General features: G+C 42.3%; 1 protein-coding gene across 1 annotated transcript in view; it reads right to left on the reverse strand.

Annotated features, from left to right (window-relative positions):
• The window catches only part of DNAH6 (dynein axonemal heavy chain 6), a 3,261,518-nt gene that overhangs the window by 2,894,412 nt on the left and 351,388 nt on the right, over window positions 1-15,718 (reverse strand). Inside the window, 1 exon segment of the mRNA XM_029602297.1 lies at window positions 6,738-6,848. Within this exon segment, the coding sequence (XP_029458157.1) occupies window positions 6,738-6,848 (111 nt within the window).

Below are 15,718 nucleotides of genomic sequence, written 5' to 3' on the forward strand. Positions count from 1 at the left end.
GACCCCCCTCCCCAGCCTAACTGATCCCTCTCCTCAGTTCAATTCCAGCATATTGCTCCCCTTACCCCAACTGGAACTTAGTACTTCCTTCTTTCCTCACCAGCCTGATCCAAGAACTCCCCTCCCCCCATTTATCCACCCAGACCCAGCAAACTGCTCCTTCCTCCCCAGTCTGACTTCAGCACACTCGGACCCTCTTCCCATTAGTTAGCTACAATAAAATAAAGGGAAAAATAAACATGAAAGACAATAAAAGGAAAGTATGCCCTCCCTCACCAAACCCACTTCAACAAAGGACTAGGAGCCCGCAAAACTCCAATCCAATTCCACCTCCCTCAAAGTCATTTCAACAAAGGACTCCCCAACCCCCAGAAAACCCTTTCTATACCTCTCCCCACCCCAGTCCTTTCCTCTTCATAAGTCCAGGTCTTCCAGGGGCATGAATGATCCCCAGTTGTTCCTGCCCCACTGCTCCATCATTGCACAATGGCCACCAGTCCATATAAAGGTGCTGGCCTCAGATTGACCAGCAGCCATTTCTGCAATGATGGAGCAGTGGGGCAGGAGCAACTAGGGACTGCTCATGCCTCTGAAAGACCTGGACCTATGAAGAGGAAATACTAGATGGGGAGAATCATGAGGAGGATCATTCAACTTTTTACTTATCTGGGATTTTAAATCAGTCTCAAGCATAGTGATAATAAACTAAAGAGTTTATTATTAACAAGCAGGAACAGTGCATGACAAACATAACAAACAGTCTGCATTGCAGCAAACAGGGAAAACAGAAAAAGTGATTGCAAAGTAATCTTTATTTCTATGGAATTTAACTGCAGAACTAGGCACTGCTCTTTCTTAGTTAAGTAGCAATTCTATTAACTTTGGCAGTCCAACAACAGCTATCTCTCTCTGCTGTTTTCCAACTGCTGCCAACCAATTGTCACTTTCTATAAACAGTTTCTAGCTAACACTCTACTCAGATAGCAGCAGTGACATCCATCAGTTGGCTCTGGTGACTGAGGAACAATCTCTTGCTGTCCTGGAAAAGGAGTTCCACATGTCAAATAATATCATTTGTAATCAAACTACTATTTCACCACAAGAGGAATGTAGCAAAGCTTGAGGAATGGTCTAGATTCTAACAGCTAAGATTTAATGATAAAAAATTCAGGGTCATGTATTTGGGTTGCTAAAACCCAATGGTGGAAGTCTTCTATGCATGGAACAAGAGCAGGATCTGGGGATGAATGCATCTGATTAACTCAAGGTGGCCAAACAGGTGTATAAGGAACCAGAAAAAGCCAGATTGATGCTTGGGGACATAGGGAGAGGAATGGTCAGAAGAAATAATGAGGTGATATTACCCTTGTAAAATCCCTGTGAGATCGTATTTGAAATACTGTGTACAATTCTGGGAACTTACATACAAAAGATATACAGTAAACCAAAAGGTTTATTCAGCACTACTTACCTGGATAAGTTAGGTTTTATCCAACTAAGTAGCAGTAGCTAAATATCCAGCCCCATTGAACCACGACTACTTAGCTAGATAACTAATTATCGAGTTAAATATTTAGGCAGCTAAGGGGCAGGTGAAGTGAGGGCATTCTGGGGAGATGCTGGCTTAGCCAGATAAGTTATCTAGCTAACTCGGAAATTCAAAGTCAGCTGGATAATGTATCCAGTTAAGTCTAATCAGCACATAGGATTGTACTAAAGTTAGTTGGATAAACTTATTTGGCTTACTTTAGCTGGATATATCCAGCAGTGCGGCTGAACTTCTGATTATATGAACTAAGTTATCCAGATAAGTCTATCTGGTTAACTAGGAGAGCTGCATAGTGGCTCAATATCTACCTCTAGATGGAATAGGTCCAGATGTCAAGTACTAACATGGTCAGCGGACTTTATTAAAAAAGTGTATGAGGACAGACATAAAAGTCTATATTCCCTAAAGGCAAAGAGGGATATAGAGGAGCTATGATAAAGATGTTTAAAAACATCTAAGATATCAAGGCATAGCACTGAAGGCTTCTTTCAATTAGAAAGAGTCTCTGGAATGAAGGGTCATGGGATGAGGATGTAATGGAGTAGACTCAGGAGTCATCTAAAAAATATTCCTTCACAAAAATGGTGGTAAATGCATAGAACAGCCTTCTAATGAAGGTGGGGGGGAAAAAGGACATTATCTAAATTCAAGAAAGCATGGGACAAGCACAGGGGATAACTGAAATCATGGTAAGGATTGTAGGACTGAGCAATTAATGTAGATGGGAAGACTAGATAATCCACAAGGTCTTTTTTTGCCACCATGCTTCTATGTAGGAAAGACAAGAAGTTACATGGATCTTCCATGAAATAATTCATGTCCTCCAGGATGACTGGAGCAATAAACTGTACTAACTATATACTTTAGAGATGTGAATCGGAACCGAATCGATTTGGATTCTGGTTCCGATTCACATCGTATTTTTTTTTTTTCGTCCGGCCCGATCGCGGTTTTGTTTTCGGCTGCGCCCGAGCCGATAAACAAAAACCCCACCCCGACCCTTTAAAACTAATCCCTTAGCTTCCCCCACCCTCCCAACACCCCCAAAAAACATTTTACAGGTACCTGGTGGTCCAGTGGGGGTCCCGGGAGTGATCTCCCGCTCTAGGGCCGTCGGCCCCTGTCACATGGAGGGAGCACTGGATGGCCGGCGCCATCTTTAAAAATGGCACGGGCCATCCAGTGCTCCTTCCATGTGACAGGGGCCGGCCAAAGGCACGGATACCCTGTCACTTGGTAAGGGCAAAGGGCCATCAGCGCCATTTTGATTAGTGGCAGCCGACGGCCCAGGAGCGGGAGATCGCTCCAGGGACCCCCACTGGACCACCAGGTACCTGTAAAAAGTTTTTTCGGGGGTCGGGAGGGTGGGGGAAGCTAAGGGATTAGTTTTAAAGGGTCGGGGTGGGTTTAGGGGTTATTTTTGTGTGCTGTTTTTCCCGCCCTCCCCCAAAACAATAAGATAACCCCCACAAACTATCATGGGGTTTTCCTATCGTTTTGGGGGAGCCCCCCGATTTCTGACGATTTTGAAATATTGTACGATATTTTCAATCATTCGAAGCCCAATTCACATCCCTAATATACTTCATGGATTAACTGATCCTAGAACCAACAAGCTTGGGGTGGTTATTTAGATCTATTTTTATTGGAAAGCAGAGCTTTCTCCCAGGACAAGCAGGACTACCATCCTGCTTGTCCTGGGAGAAAGCAGAGTTGCTTACCTGTAACAGGTGTTCTCCCAGGACAGCAGGATGTTAGTCCTCACATGTGGGTGACATCATCAGATGGAGCCCTATCATGGAACACTTTTGTCAAAGTTTCTAGAACTTTGACTGGCACACTGAGCAAGCCCAGCATGCCACTAACTCTGCATCCAGCAGGGGCCCCCCTTCAGTCTCGTTTGTAGCAAAATGTACAAGCGAAAAATAAAATAATAAAACGTAAGCAAACCCAACTCCACGGGATGGCGGGTGGGTTTCATGAGGACTAACATCCTGCTGTCCTGGGAGAACACCTGTTACAGGTAAGCAACTCTGCTTTCTCCCAGGACAAGCAGGATGGTAGTCCTCACGTGGGTGAATAGCGAGCTACAGGATGCCCAAATAGAGTGAATCAAACAGCACTCAACGACGTGCAACAGGCACAACAACAGGGGTGCTGTTGGTTATGAGGGCAGCATGAATTTCACAGTGGGTCGCAGGTAGGAAGTTGGGTCATTTTTAAACTAGAAACAAATTACGAAGGACAGACTGGCCAAAGAAGGAATCCTGCCTGCCAGACTTGTCGAGACAATAATGAGCTGCAAAGGTATGGAGAGAGGTCCATGTGGCAGCTCTACAGATTTCAAGAAGAGGCACAGAACGGAGGTGTGCCACTGACGTTGCCATTGCTCTGACCAAATGCGCTTTTACGTGTCCCTGTAGCAGAAGGCCTGCTTGCTGGTAGCAGAAGGATATACAGTCCGCCAGCCAGGTGGACAGGGTCTGCTTGCCCACTGGAACTCCCATTTTGTTTTTATCAAAGGAGATAAAAAGTTGGGTGGACTTCCTATGGGCTGTAGTGCGGTCCAGATAAAAGGCGAGCGCACGCTTACAGTCCAAGGAATGCAGTGCCTGTTCAACTGGGTGTGAGGCTTTGGAAAAAAGGTAGGAAGTATTATGAACTGATTTAAATGGAAATCAGAAACTACCTTTGGTAAGAATTTAGGGTAAGTGCGGAGTACCACAAGATCAGGGAGAAATTTTGTATAAGATGGGTATGTTACCAGTGCCTGTAGCTCACTGACTCTGCGAGCCGACATTATAGCAACTAGAAAGAGCACTTTCCAAGTGAGATGTCTAGCTTGCAGGAGTATAGGGGCTCGAACAAAGGTCGCATGAACCGTGCTAGTACAACATTGAGGTCCTAAGCTGGAACCGGAGAATGTAGTGGAGGCTTTAGTTGTAGCAAGCCTCTCATAAAGCGCCCTAAAAGGGGTTGCGCTGAAATCGGGGCATCTCCTACACCTTTGTGGTAAGCAGCTATGGCACTGACATGCACTCGGATGGAGGAGGTTTGTAGGCCAGACTCCGAGAGGTACCAGAGTTAGTCCAGGAATCTTGTTGTAGGGCAGGAAAAAGGATCTATTTCCTTTGTTGTGCACCACAAGGAGAATCTTTTCCATTTGGAAGGATAAGATTTCCTAGTAGAAGGCTTTCGTGAAGCTATGAGTACCTGTGACACATTGTCAGAAAGGTTAAGGGATTGCAGTATCAACCTTTCAACACCCATGCTGTCAGAGACAGGGAGTGGAGGTTCGGATGACGCAGCAGCCCGGTTGTTCTGCGTTATTAGATTTGGATCTGTGCCCAGGCGACTTGGTTGCTGGAGTGAGAGGTCGCGTAGGATGGGAAACCAAACCTGCCACAGCCAGTGAGATGCTAATTTATTTATTTTTATATGCCGACATTCCATTTGACATGTCACATCGGTTTATCAGGGAAACAAGTCGTGCTGGAAACGACAAAGTTTCCTATTGTTTTTACAGATAAACATAGAATAAACTTTAGATGAACTGAGCAAGTTAACAGGAAATTGAGAAAGTTAACAGAGGAAACATGGAAATAACTTTAGATGAACTAACAGGCTAACAAGTTATAAGGTGTAAGCGGGCACTTAACAGAGGTTAACAAGGAGTAAGGTCGTTTATCAATACATGAATTGTAATGAGGATCATCCGACGCCGCGGGATGGATTCCCGCCGCGGCCCCTTTAAAAACCAGGAAGGCATGCTGGGGAAACCGAGGAGTCTGCGGAGGAAGCTCGGGCGCACATGCACTGCCTACTGCTGCGAGGGGGGTCAAACCGGGAGCAGGAGCTGGAAGTCGGGTGTAGTGGGCCCAGATGCGGTGCCTGTCACAGACAGCACACACAAGCATATAACAGAATTAGAAAAGTAACAGAGAAGGGCCACCAAGATGCTAAAGGGGATGGATCAATTCCCCTATGAAGAAAGGCTAAAGAGGTTAGGAACTCTTCAGCTTGAAAAGAGAAGGATGAGGGGAGATATGATAAAGGTCTTTCAAAATAATGAATGGAATGGAACGAGTAAAACGTTAATCAGTTGTATACTCTTTTGAAAAGTACAAAGACAGGGGACGTTACTAAGTAAGACATTTAAAACTAATAAGAGAAAATATTTTTTTACTCAAAGCACAATTAAGCTCTGGAATTCATTGCCAGAGGATGTGGTGAAAATTATTAATTGAGCTGCATTTAAAAAGGTTTGGACGAGTTCCTGGAAAAAAAGTCCATTAACCATTATTAAGGTTGATTTGCAGAAATCCTCTTATTCTTGGAATAAGCAGCTTGGAATCTATCTATACCTTGAGATCCTGCCAAGTACTTGTAACCTGTCTTGGCCTCTTTTGTAAACAGGATTCTAGGCTTGTGACCTTTGGTCTGACCCAGTATGGCAAGTCTTATGTTCTTATGTTCTAATGCAAAAGGGAACATAGAGCCAGTTTCAGTTTATGTCTACTATCACTTTGCATAGAGATAGACATAATACATTGTTAGCTAGTGTAAAAATTATGCTAGCCAGCTACATAAATGTATTCCTCCAACCCAGCTCTACCCCAGGAATGACCAAAATTTGAGTGTCTATATTTAACTATTAAGCACTAGTAAAATTCGAAAGTCTTCAATCTATTCACCTTACTTGATTAGTTACAAGATCATTTTAAAAATGTACCCTATTATAATAAGGTTTATAACACACTATACAAAACAGAGAAGTTGCTATCCCCAAATCCCCGTGTAAAAGGCATTACACTGAAGGTCTGTATTTACCCCCATTTGTGAATCACATGATTTTAAATAGAGGGAACAAATGTTTTCCAATTTTTCACAAACATAATTCAGCTGTAAACTTTTCCAAGTAATAATTTTAGCATGAAACAGAAGAAAAAAAGCTTAAATACTTTAACACTTAATTTTTCATATGAAATTTGGTTAATAAAAAATTGTTTTTCTCTTGGGCAGTTAAATAGTTCTACCACTCCAATATTGATGCTAATACATGACTATATTATCTTCCCTTATCACTTAAAGTAATGTTTTTAGCATTGCTAAACCTGTTGTTTAATTAAGCACCATTTATAATAAAATGTAAAAAATGAAACTAAAGAGACAATTTTCTTGAACAAACCTGGAATTCCTCGAGAGATGGCTCAAACATCATTGCTTGGATGTCCAAAATAATTTCACTGAGAAACATTGGTAGCTCTTCTTCGATCTGACCTCCAGTTGCTGTAACTACCTAAATGTATATATACACAAATATCAAATAATGAACCACAATCAAACTAACATTGTTATTATGTTTAGGACTTACTGAAGCAAAATGCAGTTTATACGGCTCAATTAAGATGACAGATGCAAGAATATGATTTTAAAAATGCACAAAATCAGGAAAATATGGGGTCCATATTCAAAACGTTTGTCCGGCTAAGGGGGTCATTTTTCAAAACGATCGCATGCGAAAAGGGGCTTTTTGCGTGTGATCACTAAAAAGGGACAGCGTCAAGACCGGAACAGGAGGAGTCGGGGCAGCACCGGGGCAGACGCCATGAAGACAGCGTGGACGGCGAAAAGATAAGGAGCCTTTTCGCTTCCAATTTCGCACCCAATAGCACCACCTTTTACGATGGCATAATTGGGTGCGAAAGCCCGTCCGCCGCCGCCCAATTCATGACGCCACGGTGTCTTCGAAAACCTAGGCCTAAGTTAGGGTTTAGCCGGACAAACATGGGTTTTGAAATTTCCATCAATTTCACCACCCCCAACTTATCTAGCTAAATAGTTATCTGGCTAAAAATTCAGCTGAATAAGTCAAGGGAAATAGCAAGGGTGTTCTAGAACAGAACAATATTATCAAGCTAACATAACTGATATTCCAACACATTATCCAGCTAAGAGCTGTATAACAATAAGACTGACTTAGAGAAGCCTTAAAATATCTGGGCATATACACCTGGATTACTTAACCGGCTATATTCAGAATATAGCTGGTTAAGTATTATAAAAATAAAGGTCCATGCTTTCAGGCCTGATGCTTCAAACCCCAAATTAATTTAGCTGCAGATTAATATCTATCCCCACCACCACCCCACAATCCTCCTCCCTTCATGATTTTAAAATTTAAAAAACTAATAAGGTCATTCATTAAGCCACGTTAGGGCCTTATAGCATGATAATGGGCTTTAACGCATCACGTTAGTATGTGAATATGATAATGAGTTTGCAAAAAAGCTAGAAAATCATAGAAATGAGGGCCTCCTACCACATTTTGCAGAAAAATAACGCAGAATAATATGGGATTTAACGTGAGAAATAACAACACCTTTTTGATTTTCAGTACAGTGGAAAAAAGTTTTTCTTGTTCCTCGGCGGCCATAATCGCAGATCATCGCTATAATGAGGCCTTCTCTCAGACATACCTACACAGCCCTAGTGGCCCAATAAAATCAGTGTTAGGGGGAAGAGTACTAGTACTGGGATACTGGCTGTTCAGGCTGCTCAACATTGCCACTACAACAGTCAAGGAAGGTTCAAACTCCTCCTAGGAAGTACCAGCACTGGAGCCAGAGATTCAAGGCCCTCCGGTGGAGCGCGCTCGTCCACATCAGGAACGCATGCAGGCAGAAACAGGGAGCACATATTTCATCCATGCACCACATTGCTGGGGATGCCAGAGGAACACGTGGTTACAAGGTATCGCCTGAGCTCTCAGACTAACATGGAATTATATGAAGAACTCAGAGGGGGATCTGGTCACAGAAACGTCCCGCTCTAAACCAAGCCTCACCAAATTATTGTGCTCCCTGCATTTTAAGGCACCTGGTTCCTTCCAGATAACAGTCGGGATCATCAGGGGAATGTCACAAATATCTTTTTTTCTGCTGTCTGGGCCAGGTCATTACAGATGAACATAGCCAAATTAATCATTACATAAGATTCCCTCGTGAAAGGCCGGACTTGCTGGACTTGAAGAGAGGTTTTTAAGCCATTGCCAACTTTTCAAATGTTCTTCTGGGAGCTACTGAGTGCACTCACATAGTCATTCTTTATTCGACAATGAGCAAAAATACCTATTGGAAAGGTGTAAGAGCTTTCCACAGCATTCGACACAGTAAATCATTCCATCCTTCTTAAATGATTATCAGAAATTCGACTCACAAACAAGACCCTCCAATGGTTTTCATCCTACCTATTTAACCTGGAACTTTCATGTAAAAGTCAATAGCTCTCTTTCAGATAAAATCCAACTGAAAACAGGGGTTCCACAAGGCTCTGCACTTTCCACTACTTTATTTAATATCTATATGCTTCCACTCTGGCCATCTACTCTCCGGTCTTGGACTCATACACTACATTTATGCTGATGATATACAAATACTTATTCCGATTAATGTCTCTATTGAAGCAACTTACAAAAAAAACTGCTATGTATTTATCCTATATCAAGCAACTATTAACTCACATGAAACTTATACTGAATATATCCAAAATAGAAATTATATTGTTAGATAGAAAAATATCCATTGACCCATTACCACCTCTGACATCAGAAGACCAACAAGCAGTAATTCATCCCCACACCTCATGTCTGTGACCTCGGAGTTACGATATAGAGCAAACTAAATTTTAAGGCACATATTGCAGCAAAGATTAGAGAAGGATATTATAAATTATTAACCTTAAGGAGATTAAAACCTTTTCTGAACCCCACTGATTTCAGATCTGTGTTACAATTTCTCATTTTCGCCGACATCGATTACCGCAACTCAGTTTTTTCTAGGATTATCAATGTCTACAATCTGTGCCTTACAAATTCTCCAAAATTCAGCAGCCAGAATCTTAACAGATTCAAAAAACATGATCATATCACTCCGATCCTGATATCACTTAACTGACTTCCCATAAAATATAGAATAGAATATAAAGTTTTAACAATTCTTCATAAACTCATCTATGGAGAACAGACAAGACTGGCTTAATACGTCTATAAAAATACACATTCCACAATGAAACTTACGATTGGCCAACAAAGGCTTATTATCTATCCCCTCAGTAAGATCTGTACAGTTAACTCCAGTAAGAGATAGGGCAATCTCTCTAGCTAGTCCAAAAAATATGGAACTCTATACCTGTTGAAACCTGCAGGCAACCAAACCTAAAATCTTTCAAGAAGGAAGTTAAAATACGGCTATTTAGGAAGGCTTATTCTGATAGCAAATGAAAGACCTACAAGTCTTTTCCATCGATTAACTGGCACTATTTTACAATGTTACTATTCACAGGATCTAACCTTTGGCTAATTATATATATGTATTTTACTATCGGTGGTTGTCCTTTTACGATTTGATGTTGTCTTTTATTCATTTATTTTAAATCTTCTTTTAATTTTGACTTGTATTTTAGTTTTTTATTGGATGTAATTTTATATTATTGTTGTAAACTGTTATGATGGCATTTATCGAATGATGGTATATAAAGCCAGTAAGTAAATAAATAATAAATAAATAATCATCGCACCCTGTGGCAGGAAAGAGATCTACCACAACAGAAAGCTCTTCCACTCTATCAATGTGCAAGTGGTCTGTGACGCTTCGACTGCGCATCCATGATGTGGTTGCCAGGTACATGGCAACTGCGCATGATTCATTTATACTGAGGCAATCTGGCCTATTTGAACTATTTGAAAATGGCCTCTACGGTGACGGTTGGTTCATAGGTAAAAGTGTTGCTTCTTTCTATAGTCCCCTCCCAGCTATCTGTTTCAGGGGTTATTAGGGATGTGACTGCATCAGTTACATGACAAGTGGCTTGCACAGTTAGGGTCAACAAGCCATAGTGCCAGAGCCCAGATTTCTCTTCTCTCCATGCTACAGAGGCTTACTAATGCTATGTGTCCTTACAAAGCACTTTCCACTAAGGTTAGTGTGTGGAATGAGCACTACAGACCTTCAACTAGTCAGCTTAAAACAAGCGGCAGTTCAAATCTTCTCTCTTGGAGCTATTGAAAAGCACTTGTCTACCCAAACCTTTTTGGGTGCACAGTGCAGGGATTCCCAGGTCAGGCGTGCCCTGTTAGTGCTCTGTCAGCCCTCAGCCAGCGATGCCCATATTGGTATTCTGTCTGCAGTCCTTCGGCTCTGACAGCCAGGATTTCAGCCACAGTTTGTCTTCAACATCACAAGGGTAGGGTTCAATGGAAGCTGTGGGAGTAGCCTTTTGGGTTAATCCTATTCAGTGTGTCACATCTGACAAATATGTATCTCTGGAGGACATTCTTCTGAACAGCCAGGTACATGAACAATCATATCATGAGGTTGCTGTCTTTCTGCAATCATATCTCTGGCAGCTGTGATGTATAGCTTCAATGTTATAGGAGTAGAAAAACCAAGTAGAGACTGCTTGTTTCTGAATGACATGAACACCCCAGATGCATCTTTCTATTCATGAAGATCTGCCACAGCATAACAAAGTGTTATAGCGTACATATAGTAATCCTGTAAAAGGTGGCATGGACTAAGGGTTTGGAAATAGTTTTGAATCCCTCAAGTCAAGCTAGAGCTTACTTCTAGTATCATATAGCATGCTGTGAGTTGGCAGTGAGATAACTAAGTCACAGAGATGTGAGTAATGCAACCATTCTCTCTTTGGAACAGAAGATTATGCTATGGTTGCAAGACCTGGCTTCTCATATCCGTCGCTTTTCCAAACATGCCAGCAGATACAAGGTACAACAAGGCCTGTGTCACAGAATGTACCTTAGGAGTTCTCAAAAATAGATTTCGCTGTTTGGACAAAACAGGGGGAGCATTAATGTATGCCCCACCAAGAGAAGCTAAAATAGTGCTGGTTTGCTGTGTATTCCATAATCTGCCTCTATGGTATTGCATCCCAGTAAACATCATTACAGATCACCCGTGTCCCCCTGCAAAAGCTGGGGAGAGCACAGGGACTGGCAGCTAGCTTCAAGAAAGTGTTATACAATGCTACTTTGTCTGTTAGACATCATCTAGTCTTTCCCCTTCCATGAAAGAGAGCCTAGCAGAGTGGTTCTAGCTGGTTTCATATCTATCTTTCTTTTACTCTCATATCCATACAGTCTGGGTCTATGTGTAACACAAGCCATTTAGGTCTAGTTAGGCAATATCATGATAATGGAACAATATAGGTGCAATAGATAGTAGTAGTCACAGTAGACAGAAAATAAACCTAACACCAAAGAGATGAGGATGGCCTAATGTATTCATATAGATTGTCAGTACAAAGGAGTCACATCTTTCCATAGCATTCATGCAGGACTTCCAACACAATGTACATAGTTTTGCCATAGCTTGCATCTTCTTGCTTATCTCGGGAACACCTTTGACCCTATCCTAGCCCTCACATATTGGTAAGATGGTCACAAATGTATAATGGAACTCCAGCAAGGCCTGAAGCTACAAGTAGACAGCTACAATCATCAATCACCACAAACTTGACATAATACAGCAGATTCCCTAGCTGATATCCATGTGCATCTGAATATATCCACATGTACATTGGATGCATAGTGTCACATGGGACTGCAAAGTGTCAGCACTGCCTCAGCTGTTTCTGAGGCAGTGTTTGTTTTATAGTGCATAGTTCATATTGGACCTGGAAAAAAAATGAAATTTATGTATAGCAAAATTGCTTACCTTGTAATAGGTGTTATCCCAGGACAGCAGGATGTAGTCCTCACATATGGGTGACGTCACTGAAGGAGCCCTATCGCAGGAAAAACTTCTGTCAAAGTTTCTAGAAACTTTTGACTGGCAGCCTGAGGCTACTGAGCATGCCCAGCATGCCATGATATTCTCTGCCACAGGGGTCACACTCCAGTCTCGTATGTAGCAATAAGCTTTAGCAAAAAATAAATTAAGAAAAAATCTGAGACCCAACTCCACAGGGTGGCGGGTGGGTTTCGTGAGGACTACATCCTGCTGTCCTGGGATAACACCTATTACAAGGTAAGCAATTTTGCTTTATCCCAGGACAAGCAAGATGCTAGTACTCACATATGGGTGATTAGCAAGCTAGAGGCTGAGTCATTTTGTATTGAGGCAACAGTGAAGTATTGTTGTTGAAATGAGTCAGCCGAAGATCACAGCAGGTTGGTTGTAGAAGGCGTTGGGTTTAAACTGGAAACAAGTTCTTTAAGACAGATTGTCCATAGGCTGAATCTTGTTGTCCTTGTTTGTCCAAACAGTAATGAGCTGCAAAGGTGTGAAGAGAACTCCATGTTGCTGCTTTACATATGTCAATGATTGGCACTGAACGATAGTGTGCTACTGAAGTTGACATTGCTCTTACTGAGTGTGTCTTTACTCGCCCTTGGAGATAAAGGCCTGCTTTTTCATAGCAAAACTGTATGCAATCTGCTAGCCAATTGGATAGAGTATGTTTACCCACTGCTTTCCCTGGTTTGTTTGGATCATAAGAAACAAAAAGTTGATTGGATTTCCTGTGGACTGCAATGCGGTTTAAATAAAAGTATAGAGCACGTTTACAGTCCAAGGTATGTAAAGCCTGTTCTCCTCGGTGAGAATGAGGCCTTGGGAAGAATATGGGTAAAACTATGGACTGGTTCAAGTGGAATTCCGTAACTACCTTGGGAAGGAATTTTGGATGTGTGTGGAGAACCACCCTATCATGTAGGAATTTTGTGTAGGGTGCGTATGTTACAAGTGCTTGTAACTCACTAACCCTTCTAGCTGATGTAATGGCTATGAGGAAGATAGTCTTCCATGTGAGAAATTTAAGATCACAGGAATCTATGGGTTCGAAAGGAGAACGCATGAGTCTTGTTAATACCAAATTCAGGTCCCATTCTGTGACTGGTGGCCGAATTGGTGGTTTAAGTTGAGTTCAACCTCTCATAAACCTTCTGACAAGAGGTTGTGTGGAGACTGGGGCACCTCTTATTTTGTTATGGTAAGCTGAGATTGCACTTAAATGTACTCTTACAGATGAAGTCTGGAGACCAGATTCTGAAAGATGGTATAAATAGTCTAGTAGAGAAGTAATGGGGCAAGTGAAAGGATCAATACTCTTTTGCCTCCACCACAAAGTGAATCTTCTCCATTTCGAAGAATAGTTCGTTCGTGTTGAAGGTTTACGTGAAGCTATAAGCACTTGAGATACATTGGTTGAAAAATTGAGCGGTTGTAAAATCAAGATTTCAACATCCATGCTGTCAGGGATAGGGATTGAAGGTTGGGATGGCGCAACTGACCCTGATCCTGAGTTATGAGAGTGGGAGCTATTCCCAGACGAATGGGATCCCTGACTGAGAGGTCGAGGAGTGTGGGAAACCATACTTGTTGAGGCCAATACAGGGCTATGAGTATCATGGTCCCTTTGTCCTGTTGTAGCTTCACTAGAGTTTTGGTTATGAGTGGTATTGGAGGATACGCGTATAGTAGGCCTGAGTTCCAAGGGCGAGCAAAGGCATCCTTGGCTGGCTGGTTCTTCTGTTTGTGTAGAGAACAGAATTTGTCTACTTTGTGATTCAGATGTATGCAAAGAGGTCTATTGTCGGTTGTCCCCAACGTTGGAATATCCTGGTCGCTACTGAGGGATCCAGGGACCACTCGTGTGGTTGGAACTGATGACTGAGTCGATCTGTCACTACATTGTGTATGCCTGCCAGATAAGTGGCCCGGAGGAACATTGAGTGGTTCAGGGCTCAGCCCCAAATCTGTGCAGCTTCTTGACAAAGGAGATACGAGCCCGTACCTCCCTGTTTGTTGATGTACCACATGGCTACTGTGTTGTCCGTTTGGATGAGAACAGTCTTGTGTGAAAGGCAGTCCTTGAACGCATGCAGCACATAACGTATAGCTCGAAGCTCCAGGAAATTGATTTGAAATGTTGCTTCGAGTTTTGTCCAAGTCCCTTGAGTTTGGAGAGTGTCCATATGAGCTCCCCAACCCAAGGTGGATGCATCTGTAGTTAATGTTATCTGTGGGTCTGGTTGTTGGAAGGGTAGGCCCTTGCGCAGATTGTCCCTGTTTGCCCACCAAAGTAGACAGGAGCGTAGCTGGTGGGTTACTTGAATTGGAGAATGTAGTGATTGAATGGCTTGGATCCATTGTGATCGTAATGTCCATTGGGTTACTCTCAGGGCGAGCCTTACCATAGGAGTGACATGAACTCTGGAGGCCATATGGCCTAGTAAGGTGAGAAACTGATGAGCTGTTGCTTGTTTCTTGGAGCAAATTGAGTTTACTAATAGGGATAATGTTTCTACTCGATCCTTGGCTAGAAAGGCTCTTGATAGGATAGTGTCCAAGTCTGCACCTATGAATTGAAGTAGGTGAGATGGAGTAAGATGGGATTTTTGATAATTGATGGAGTGAAGTAGGGAAATTGTTTGACTGAGAGAGGTGAGAGCTCCCTCTTGAGAGTGACTTCTGATGAGCCAGTCGTCTAGATATGGAAAGACATGCACACTTTGCTTGCGTAAATGTGCTGCTATTACTGCTAGGCATTTTGTGAATACTCTGGGAGCAGAGGCAAGTCCGAATGGCAGTACTCTGTACTGGAAATGTTGATGACCCACCATGAAGCGCAGATACTTGCGGTGAGGAGGGAATATTGGAATGTGAGCATAAGCGTCTTGAAGGTCCAGAGAACAAACCCAGTCTCCTGTTTGAAGAAGTAGAAGCATGCTGCCTAGAGAAACCATCCTGAACTTTTCTTTTTTCAGAAATTTGTTGAGATTTCTGAAGTCTAGGATGGGACGTAGGCCTCCGGTTTTCTTTGGAATGAGGAAATAACATGAATAGAATCCTCTTCCTTTCTGAGACTGGGTACCAGCTCTACAGCCCTGGCTCTCAGAAGGGTGGATAATTCTATTTGTAGTTGAAGCATGTGATTTTCGCTGAGAAGAGAGTGACTCGGTGGAAAATCGTGGGGAATTGAGATGAAATTGAATTGATATCCTCGGTGTATTATTGATAGGACCCATTGGTCCGATGTTATTGATGTCCAATTGTTGTAAAAGTTGGACAGTCTGCCTCCTACTGGTAGTGCTGACTGAGGATTTGAGTAAAGGCTTTGTTCTCTGGATGTGTTTTCAAAATCCAGTAG

Source organism: Rhinatrema bivittatum, chromosome 1 (assembly GCF_901001135.1).
Source record: "Rhinatrema bivittatum chromosome 1, aRhiBiv1.1, whole genome shotgun sequence".
Classification (NCBI taxonomy): Eukaryota; Metazoa; Chordata; class Amphibia; order Gymnophiona; family Rhinatrematidae; genus Rhinatrema; species Rhinatrema bivittatum.